Here is a 12,078-nt window from a genome sequence, read left to right on the forward strand (position 1 = left end):
GTTCTATACGTTCGAACTTTTTAATGATTCGGAATAGTTTGCGAATTTTGAGAGTAAAACGTTTAATTCACGAATTCCAGTATTCTTCAAAAATTCGTTTGAAAAAAACGCCAATTTTGAACTAAAAGAAGAAAGATAGTCCACTAGATCTTGTGTTCTTTCAACTTCATCATATTATAGATGAGGAAAAACATTAAGAAAGTAAAAAGATTTGATTTTTAAGAGTTAAAGTGAAACAAAAGAGATTTAGCATAAGAAAAAAAGAAAGAAATTGAGAACTTTCGGGTTAAAGGAGCTTCTCCTCCATTTTCAGTTTTCTTGTTTACAGACAGAAGTTAGGTTATTTTGGAAGTGATGTTTGAAACAAACTGAGGCTTTAGATCTATAGGTCTCGGGACTTGCTTTTAATATATGGTTTTGTTTCCATACTCCCACTCTCAAACTGCTTATCTACAGTTATGCCACATACGTATGGGTTTGTTGTTATAGTCCTAGTCTTTTAAAAGTGTTGACTAAAATCTAATGGAATACACCCAATTAGCTTTGTAGACTAGTAAAATATACTTAAAATACACCAAATCTTTTGATAATCACCAAAACTCATGGGTATATTCATATGAGAATTACCGAATTTTTGAACACCCAATTTTTATAGAAAAACGTTTAATACCCGTATTATATATATATACTAGATATTTAACGAGTTGCGAATATTTAACGAATGATTGACCGTACTATTTTTTTGGCTCACCGAATAATTCTTGAATTATTCACGTACTATATATTTGTCGTATCCCGAATTGCTAACAAGGGCTACAATCATAATCAAAACCATGACTCTGATTTTATATTCCTAATAGACAAATAGAGAGGGAAATGAAAAAGAAATTTAGTTGTGTAACTGCTGAATATTGTATTTTGTAATGTAGTCTCTAGCTTCTTCGGGGAGCCCAAAGCTCATCGACAAGGACAAGTACAAGCCTACTCCAAATAAACATATACTACTAATTTGATGATGACTTGTTCCATCGTCATTTTTATGTTATATATTCGGATTGGCAGGCCATACAAAAAAAATTCTCTTGACCCATATCCCAATGTCTATACCAATGACGTCTATTTTATTTTTCCATACGATCATGAGGGTAAAACGAGCTCAATTTGCCTGGGAGACTGATTTATCTGGCCATGAAGGAAAATGTTTTTTAGTATATATTGTTGGGTTCTTGAACGGTCCTTCGCAAATTAAACCATATCATTCAAAAGGTTCCTTCAGTGAGTTATTTCGTTAACTTCGTTGTGCGTCTTTTAACTTGTATCACTAGATGCGTCAAAACCATGTCATCCCTAAGATAGTTTTTAAGGTAAATATAAACCAAATATTTTAGAAACACACCAAGGAGTTTCAACATCACCACTTCATAGTAAATATATAGCCGATAGAAATACTCAAATACCTAGAATAAATTTAAGCTCACTGGTCATAGACAAACAAGGGCCAAACTGCATAAAGGAACAAGTGTGTGACAGAACTTAGTCAAATGGTATTACGCGTTTTTTTTAACTGTATAGATATATATTAATTATTGATTGACATTGTTCATTGTATAAGATGTTTTGGAAATTCCAATGTAGTTATATAGCTTTTAGTAACATAATAAACTCTATGGGTTACAAATGGTTTCGAAAGGCCTGCTTGATCCAACTAACAAAGTACAAAAAGGAACTTTAGAAGTTTCTATATTAAAAACACGAAGAGTTAGGAACTTGGGAAGTAATAAGGGAAACATAAACAATCATAGGGATATAGAGCACAGTACAGATTGTAAACCAACAATCATTTCATTTGAGCCTAACAAGTGATTATGGGAAAGCCGAGTAAAAGAAAGGTTAGATGGAGCAAACTATACTCATTTTCATGCTTAAGACCAGGTACAATTCCTTCAACACAACTAGGTGGACCTGGGTTCACTAGAGTGATTTTCTGTAATGAGTCTCTTTTACATAAACAACACCCATACAGATATCAAAAAAACTCTATATCCACCACTAGGTACAACTTTGTAACCTTTCTTCCAAAGGCACTTCTTGAACAGTTCAGAAGAGTTGCCAATCTTTATTTTCTTTTGGCTGCAATATTGTCTGTCTCTGCTTCTTTGGCTCCTTTCTCTCCACCAAGTGTTATTGCTCCTCTAGTATTTGTTGTGGGAATTAGTATGCTTAAAGAAGCAGTGGAAGATTGGCATAGATTCATACAGGTACTTTACTAATATACCATCATATCATCTTAGCTTAGTTATTACCAGGTATGCTATTCCATTCATTTTTCCCCAATGAATAAAGAAAAAGTGGGTACCAAACATCAAAATGTGTCTTAGGCTTCAAGTCAAGATATTTTCTTCACTTCTTTGACATGGGAAAATTTCAGGAAAACTACAGTGATTAACAAATACAAAAATGTATTGTAATAGATGAAAACATGGATGCATGTACTCCTCGTCATATTTCATTAAAGACCATCTATGGTAATATGAAGTATGAATGAAGTCCTGAGCACCTTTATTCAGTTAACGGAAAGCACTTAACGCGAAACATGCATCTCTTTGCAACTAAGGTAACAGAGGCAACTACATTTAACTAGCCTTCCTAAGAAAGCACAAGCTAGGTGGAAAAACACACAATTGAGTTACTGATCTCTTTAAAAACAGGCTTGCTCACACATTTTTTGCAGGTGCCGACTAGCAAAGTCGATAAAACATTTGGGTGATGATACCAGAGGTCTGGGGTTCAGCATCAAAGAGTTACTGATCTCATTTAAAACAGGCTTGCCAATCAAAAAAAAAATGAACAATCCTCTTCAATATCCTTGAACCAACCCCTGCATGGCTGCATTTCGTATCAATAACAATGGTGCATAGGGACTCATACATGTTACTATGTTAGTAAATGTAACAGTTTTGCCGTTAATTTCTGTATACACTTATCACAAATTAAGCCATGCAATCCTAATCGGCACATGTTAATTGACATGTTTCATTTTTTTTTGCAATTATGTAGTTTCGAGAACTTAAGAAAACCATTTTACTTTGATACATTGGTTATGCAGGATCTAAAAGTAAACTCCAGAACTGTAAAGGTCCATGCAGGAAATGGAGTATTTGTCCATAAACCATGGAATTCACTATGCGTTGGAGATATTGTGCAAGTTGAAAAAAATGAGTACTTTCCAAGTGATCTACTTCTATTATCTTCGAGCTATGAGGATGGTCTCTGTTATGTTGAGACAATGAACCTTGATGGAGAAACCAACTTGAAAGCGAAGAGATCCTTAGAAGTCACACTTGCATTAGATGACGACATGGAATTCAATACATTCAAAGCTACAATCCGTTGTGAGGACCCTAATCCAAATCTCTACTCCTTTGTAGGGAACTTGGAATTTAAAAATGAGTCGTATCCTTTATGCCCAACACAGGTTCTTCTAAGAGACTCAAAGCTCCGCAACACTGAATATGTTTATGGCGTTGTGATCTTCAGTGGGATGGATACAAAAGTGGCACAAAACTCCACAAGACCTCCATCTAAACGGAGTCGAATTGAGAGAAAGATGGATCTAGTCATTTATCTTCTCTTCTCACTGCTTGTTTTCATATCACTCCTCACGGCCGCTGGGTCTTCTTGGTGTACCAAAACAAACATGAAAAACTGGTGGTATCTTCGTCCAGAAGAAAATGATAGCTTCTTTAATCCATCGAAGCCCTTAGTCGTATCAGGTGCATTACAGTTCATAAGAGCGCTTATACTGTACGGCTACTTGATCCCCATTTCTCTCTATGTCTCCATTGAAGTTGTGAAAGTGTTACAAGCTATGCTGATCAACAAGGACAGAGAAATGTACGATGAGGTAACAAACAAATCTGTTGAAGCTCGAACGTCAAATCTAAATGAGGAGCTAGGCCAGGTGGAAATCATTCTTACGGACAAAACTGGCACTCTAACGTGCAATCAGATGCAATTCGGAAATGCTCAATTGCTGGTATTTCATACGGCGGTGAAGTAAGTCAAGTTGATCTTGCTGCATCAAAAAGAATGACTGCAGATCTAGAGAAATACAGTTTTCATTCGACTGGGACGGATTCTACAAGCCAAAGCTTTGAAATGTTTGAATTCTCTGTTGCTGATTTGAACATCCAGAAAACTTCATCAGTAGGTGATGCTGTTAAGATTTCAACTCCCGAAAGTACTATAAGCTCAAATATGGGAAAGGACTACATGATAAAGGGTTTCAACTTCAACGACGAAAGACTCTTGAACAAAAAATGGATAAACAGATCCCATATATTTGACATAACTATGTTCTTTAGAGTCATGGCTCTATGTCACACTGGCATACCTATGGAAGATGATTCAATGGATAAACTGAAGTACGAGGCTGAGTCACCAGAAGAAGTAACATTTCTGACTGCTTCACAAGAGTTTGGATTTCAGTTTTTCCGAAGAACTCAATCGACCATGGTTCTTAAGGAGGTCGACCCTACCACAGGATTGGTGGTGGAGAGGTGAATTTTCATACTTAATTATGACTACTTTTATTTCCTAATTGCGCAGCAGTCAACTTGATAAAGCATAGGCCGTCTCTTTTCATCCCCTAACACTAACAAGACTAATATGGAACAGGGAATACAAGCTCTTAAACATGTTGGAGTTCTGTAGTTCGCGCAAGCGCATGTCAGTTATAATTAAAGATGATAATGGTCAGATCTTTCTACTCTCCAAGGGTGCTGACAGGTTTGTTCACATTCTATCAATTGACACTGAACTACTCGGACAGAGAAAAAATATTGTATAAATAATGAACCTCTACTTAAAAAGACATTATTTCATCTGAATCTCATTTTCTCTTTTTTTGGAGTTCTCCAGCATTATCTTTGATCTCCTGGCAGATAATGGCAAGTTACACCAATGGGCAACAACTTCGCACCTTTCAGACTACGCAGAAGATGGCTTCCGTACTCTTGCCTTTGCATATCGAAAAATTGGATCAGAAGAATATGCAAAATGGAATGCAAGGTTTACAAAAGCTAAGACCACAATAGGTCCTGAAAGAGAGGAGCTACTAGAGAGTGCATCTAAAATGATTGAAAAAGATCTGATTCTGCTAGGTGCTGTTGCAGTAGAAGACAAACTGCAGAGAGGGGTGAGTCCTACATTTCTGTCTGTGGTTTGCATTGTGTTATATTTCATTCATGTCACTTATGACATTTTATTAATGTTGTAGTATAACAAATACAACTTGTATGCTATTGTTTTGTCCAGTGAGATACATTAGAGTTATAGTACATATTTGAATTGTATTGATTATTACTGAAGATTGGTGTCAACTTAAAATTCAGGTTCCTAACTGCATAGACAAACTTGCCCAAGCAGGATTGAAGATTTGGTTACTCACAGGAGATAAGAAAGAGACTGCAGTCAACATTGGGTATGAGTGATTTTCTTGCATAGTTCGTTTCTGATGGTTATCCTTATGCCACTACACTTACCTTCAGAAAGAGTTCGTTAGACATGCTAACCTTTTTTTTCACTAGAAAACCATGGCCAAGCGGATGAACCGTACTGATACTTAAAATGTATGTTCATTATTGTATTTAGTGGGTCTGAATATCTTCGGTTCTTCGTGTAGGTTCGCATGCAGTTTACTTCGGTATGACATGAAACAATTCCATTTGAGCTTGGATGTCGGAACTAAATATGAGAATCAGAAGGTGCACATTGTTCAGTACCTAATTGCTTTTGAAATCTCATTGTGACTTTGTAAGGATATATAGAATGCATATCATATTTGAGTTGGTTAGTTGCATTGCATATATAATAGTCTGCAGTGATATGTGAGTTGGCTGCGCTAATGTGTCTATTATTCAGGCGTTGGTAGAAGACATTTTGCTTCAAATTGAAACTGCTTATCAAGGGTGTTGTGAGGGGAGTAACAAGGAGGCTCCTTTTGCTTTGGTAGTTGATGGAAAAGCTCTTGATCTCGCTTTGAGAAATGAAGTGAAGGATCAGTTCCTACGCTTGGCTGTAATTTGTGATTCTGTTATATGCTGTCGCGTATCTCCTAAACAGAAAGCCTTGGTAGGTAACCAACCACTGATTATTTAATTTGCTGATAACTTTTTCGGTATCTACTTTTTGAACCTTTTGAAAACCTCCATGATGAAATGACGACGACAAAGTTACTGGGAAACAAGAAACAAGATTGCCTTCTGGACGGTGTCCATAAAAAGTATAATATGAATCATGCAATGGTATATAGGTGGATGTCAGAAGAAACACTCGAAAGTCTTTTTTGACAGTTTCTTAAATTCATACGAGTATGTGAAGACTACGCACAATACTTATCACTTGTCCAGCAGATCAGAACGTTAGTCACATGTACATAGCCCCAGTTATCTGCGTGGAGGAAGTAATCCATGCTGTAGGCTACAACTTACCCTAGTTCACATGGTATGTTTATCTGACTTTGAGAGTAACCGATCAATTTCCTCTCTGACTTTGAGTTTTCTATCTGGGGCCATGCGCCTAGGCTTCTGCCGAACTGGCTTGATGGTAGGATCCATGTCAAGTGTGTGGCATGCAACTTCTGGGCTGATCCCTGGCATCTGCTCGACTGACCAAGCAAAGATCTTTTTGTTTTTTCTGAGGAGTGCTACCATTTCTTTTTGTTCATTTTCCGTCAGTTCTGCCGAAATGAAAGTTGTTTGTCCGCCTAAATTCCCAATTTGAACTTCTAAGAGGCGGTCGATAGTCGGCGGTCCTTCATTTTGTGAACTAGCAAAGTATAAATACTGTGCGTGGCTAACTCTGATTTAGACACCGCGCTAATAACCATCGAGAATTGTATTTCCCCAAGATATCCGACCGACGATATTCATCCAAGACTTTTCGTGATAGCCGTGGGAAGCCATCCGTCACCGCAAGACCTTACAAATTTTGTCGAGAGATGGGAATTTTACTGCCTGGTGAAAGGTAGAGACTATGCGCCCATCTTTGTGGAGCCGATCTCTTCCTAGGATTGCATTGCGGGGACTTGCAATTCATCAGGAGGAATTCAATGTCAATAGACTTGTCCATGGCGTGACCGGTAGAGAGACTCTTCCCAACGGAGTTGTTGCGGTTCCGTCAAACCCAATGATTGGGGTACTTTTTTGTAGTAATTAAATTTTTCGACAAACCGTGCATGTTCTTGTAGCAACTCGCAAAAATGCGGACAGAGCTTCCAAGATCTATCATGATCGCGTTGAACTTCGCCATAATCCAACGAAAGCTGAAATGACGACAGCATCATAATGAGGATGATGGACGCCAATTAGATCTCTATCACTAAAACATAGGGGACCAAGCTCTGTGGTTTCTGAACGAATTCCTTCAACAAAATCAATGTTATTGACGTGATAAAATTCCCGTAAGAAACCAAACTTTGCTCGTTGTTCACACTTTTGCCTTGTTCGTGAAACATCATTGATTTTGGCATGACCAGCTAGTATGACATTGTGGCCAGTCATTGCTACATTTTGTTTCACCGTTTTTGAAAGCACAAACTCATCTAATTGTCCCTTGTCGACTAGCCTCTGTATTTTTCCCTTGAGGGATCTGAGACTCTCTGTTTCATGGCGAAATCATTGTGGAAGTGACACCAAAGATTTTTGTCACGTGTAGACTTAGTGTTTTCAGGCAAGGGTAGTGGTGGAAAAAGTAAGTTGCGCCCCTTGATCTTTTCATATATCACATTGTACTTGGCATTTAATGGAGTGAGCTTCATTTCCTCACGAACTGTGTTAACCTTGTTGTATTCTAACTTCTGTTGTGGTCCTTCCGATATGTTTTGCTTCTGTTTGCCTTTACCTTCGTTTGAGTCTTTACTCCGGAAGTCTTTGTCTCTTGAGGCTTTTGATCTAACATCTTCCTCCACGTTAATGAACTGCTGTGTTCGTGCAAACAAATCGGATTTTGATTGTGGGGGGTCCCGTACAAGGGAGTTGTAAATTCCGTTTTTATCGAAATGGACTCCTTCCTTGAATGCATGAATGATCATTACGTCAGGGACATCGGTGACCTCTGCTTGCACTTGGCGGAAACGAATTACGAACTTTGCCAATGCTTCATCCTTTTGCTGCTTGGTGTTGAGCAAGATGTTGACATCCTTAGGACGTGTCCAATTATGCTTAAACCGATCTGTGAACTGGTTTGCTAATTCCTGAAATGACGCGATAGATTGAGCTGGCAAGCTGGAAAGCCAACGTAGAGCTTCTCCTTTTAACGTAGACGGAAAAAGTTTGCACAGTAGGGGGTCATCTTTGCGCCATAGAATTACCCTGCTTTTAAACTCCATAACATGATCGTTTGGGTCTCCTCCTGCCGTTGAACGAGGGAAGGTCCGGGTTGTTTGAATCCTTTCGATGCTCGCATTTTGTATTTTTTAGAGAAAATCTCCGACGATATCTTCATTTACCGCAAAGGTCTTTCCATCGCGGCTTCAGTGACACCCACATTAGTCATTGTTTTCTTGATGATGTCTTTGATTTGTTGTTCCGTGAATGGTGCACCTGTGGCTTCTAGACTTACGACTTGAGGAGTAACTTCACTACGTTGCATCTCACGGTGTTGTCGCCCCCGATTGTTGCTTGCTTCTATATTTGGTCGGTTCCTTGGTCGCGAGACCTATGCCGATAAAACGGGCTAGGTTTGTTTAACCGGGGACCCATTTCTTTGGTGTGGCCATATTCGGGCTGACCGTCATTAACTTGTCTCAGATCGGTTTGTCGCATTCAAGCCATGTCTAAGGTCATGTTGCAATTCGTCTCTGAGGTCCTGATCTTGGCGTTCAGCATTTCGTCTTATGGTGGATGTTGTCCACCTTTCTGATACGCTATGATCAACATTCAATGATCTTGTCATGTTATGACCACTTATACGCCTAGTGTTGTTGGTATTTCGAGATCTGGATCGTCTTCTTGAATGAGATGAATGTCTGTTTGACCTTGGGTGACGATGCTCAGGGACCGTTTCCAATGGACGGGATGTACCGTAATTAAATTGTAGTCGGTTGGATACACTCCGATTTTCACCGGATCTGGGAGCTCTTGCCGGTGTGGAAGATGCAGCATCGGCGTCATCCCTTTGTACTTGCTTCCCTTTGTCCAGCTGCTTCTGCAAGTAGTTGCTATGCTCCTTCTCTCTTCTGAACCTCTGACGCAGTACTTCTAACGGCATGTCTTCATCTCCTATCTCCATGTTATCCGGATCTACTTCGTTTGCATTTGTAACATCTAGATCTTGAAGGTGAGTTACTGGAGCCTGAGATGTCGGACGTCTAGATCTGGGTTGTCGTGGCTTGGGAGTTGAAAAGGCCGATCTTGCAGATCCGTTGTACCGGTTGTTCTATCACCTCCTGATTGATTAGTATTTCCGGATTTTCGTCTTGTTGTTGTTGTGTTCTTGCATTCTTGTTCGCCTGAGACCTTGTAGTTTTTGCCATTAATGGTGCTTGGAAGAAGGAACGTGGAAGAGGGCCCGTCAATAAGGACTACGGACGGCGCCAATTATGTTTGGGTGAGAACTCACGCAAACACACTAATGATCTTGTTGGAGAGGTTGATATGGGTGAGAGAGACTGTACCACCAATGGCGCCTCACGATCCAAATTGTTCTCTGGAATCAAGTCTCAAAAATGCACGTAGTTCTTTGTTTGAAATGATTGTTGGGTATTTATAGGAATCTTATTGCTAAAAATACCCTTTCCTTATTTGACGAGATATTTCCCTCTTTGTATGAAATCTTTCCTAAAGCTTCATATGGAAAAAATCCCTTGACATATCTCCGGACCTGCTATATATAACTTGGGTGTCATATTAGTGGGCAGTGTCATTGCTTCAATAGAGGGCATGCCCGAATGCCACATTAGTAGACAAGCGGGGCTGCCACAGTAGCGGGCTAGCAAGCCCGCCTCATTAGTGGCCGGCTCTTATAGTGGTACCCAATGATTGTCGTTCGTAGGGGTACAAGTACAGTGGTACATACGGATATGTCTGACTATATATCTAGGAATCTAAGTCCCTATAACTATAATCCATTGAAGAATTGTATAGGTGAGGAGAAAATTTACAAGAAGGTTGGCGACTGTAAGAGCCAACTTGCACGGTAGGCACAAAAAGGATAAAGTGGGGGAGATTCTAACACTGGCAAACTGAATCTAAATTATTACTTTGGACTCATATAATATGACTAAATAATAATCAATGTAATGAGGATTCTTTCTTGGAATTCGTAATCCTTCACCTTTCTAACCCTACATGACACAGGTAATGAGTTGAATTTTTCTCAACAATCTACATTGTACGAGTTCCACCTGACATATCAGCCCTTAACTTCGTTCTGTCAGATTACAAGATTGGTAAAGGACTACACAGGCAAGACAACCTTAGCAATAGGTGATGGAGCAAATGATGTTGGCATGATTCAAGAAGCAGATATTGGAGTCGGGATCAGTGGCATGGAAGGAATGCAGGTAACAGACTGTACTACAACATAGTGGGCAGTATTTTCTTTTCTTTTCCCATCTTTCGAATGACAGGACTCTGATAGAATATAATAGCAATTTTTTTGCTGTGCAATTTGCAGGCAGTCATGGCGAGTGACTTTTCACTGCCTGAATTCCGTTTTCTAGAACGATTGCTTATAGTACATGGGCATTGGTGTTATAAGAGAATCTCCAAGATGGTAAAATTTCCTGCTCTTTCGTTAGACTCTTATAACTTGTGCGGTTTTTGTCTCCAATGAGGTCACATTCTTACCTTTCTCTGTTTTTTTTACTTTTTTCTTTTCGGCAACAGATTCTCTACTTTGTATACAAGAACATAGCTTTTGGTCTCACTTTGTTCTACTATGAAATATATACATGTTTCTCCGGGGAGGTTATATACGATGACTGGTATATGGTGTTGTTCAATGTCATTCTCACATCGTTGCCAGTTATATCCTTGGGGGTTCTTGATCAGGATGTTTCAGCAGATGTATGCCTACAGGTATAAACCTCTGCAATCACACAACTTTTAGAGAAATGATTCTATTCCTTGGCCTTTAAGTATCTGTTCCGGAGCTCACAGTAGTTGATTATATTTCTTAATTCCTAATATCTCTGTGTTTTCTTATGGACATCCAGTTTCCAGCTCTTTATCAACAGGGACAGAGGAACATTTGTTTCAGTTGGACTCGAATTATTGGCTGGGTATTAAATGGTTTTTTAACTTCGCTTTCTGTATTTACTCTGAGCCTTCATAGTCTCTCCATCTCCGCTTTTCGAGACAAAGGAGAAGTCGCAGATATGTCCCATTTAGGAGCCATCACATATACATGCATTATTTGGACTGTTAACTGCCAGATAACTCTAATCATCAGCAACTTCACTTGGATTCAACATCTTTTTATCTGGGGAAGCATTTTACTCTGGTACATCTTTTTGTACGTGTATGGCTTACTCCCTCCTATTTATTCATCCGGAGGATTTCACCTACTCACAGAAGCTCTTGGAGCAGCACCTATGTATTGGATGATCACATTGCTTGTTGTAGTAACCTCTGTTCTTCCTTACTTCTTACACATCACCATCCAACGGTTATTCTATCCGATGGACGATCACATAATCCAAGAAATGAAGTACTGTGAGAAAGATGTTACAGAGAACTTGATGTGGGTGAGAGAACAAAACAACTCGAAAACGAAAACTCGCATCGGATTTTCGACCAGGGTGGAAGCTAAAATTCGTTATCTAACAGGACAGTTGCACCAAAAGAAGATATCCTTATAAATCATGAAGAATAAGAGCCTATTCTTCTGATTCAGTGAAGAATAATAGTCCAAGAAGTACATCAAAATACTTAGGGGTTGTTTGTTTTTCTTGTTTTCAGCATTCAGAGCCGCTGAAAACTTTCAGAGACATTTTCTTGTTTGTTTTCTTTTTTTCAATTAACATAGTTATTCTTTTTCCTTGTGAAAAAGGAAACGTGGTTTTGGTGGGAACTA

The 12,078-nt window shown here is 39.0% G+C and overlaps 1 protein-coding gene across 1 annotated transcript; it reads left to right on the top strand.

Moving 5' to 3' along the window:
- The first annotated feature begins 1,733 nt into the window (after positions 1 to 1,733).
- On the top strand, positions 1,734 to 12,025 carry LOC147505287 (putative phospholipid-transporting ATPase 5). The gene is given in 12 exon segments (XM_086557862.1): positions 1,734 to 2,258; positions 3,107 to 4,016; positions 4,019 to 4,559; positions 4,678 to 4,788; positions 4,921 to 5,197; positions 5,394 to 5,482; positions 5,684 to 5,765; positions 5,923 to 6,132; positions 10,439 to 10,564; positions 10,678 to 10,776; positions 10,890 to 11,081; positions 11,219 to 12,025. Coding segments are annotated over 12 exon segments (3,675 nt in total). The 5' UTR covers positions 1,734 to 1,865; the 3' UTR covers positions 11,864 to 12,025.
- Positions 12,026 to 12,078: the final 53 nt, after the last annotated feature.

This window comes from Coptis chinensis, chromosome 4 (genome assembly GCF_015680905.1).
Source record: "Coptis chinensis isolate HL-2020 chromosome 4, ASM1568090v1, whole genome shotgun sequence".
NCBI classification, from domain to species: Eukaryota; Viridiplantae; Streptophyta; class Magnoliopsida; order Ranunculales; family Ranunculaceae; genus Coptis; species Coptis chinensis.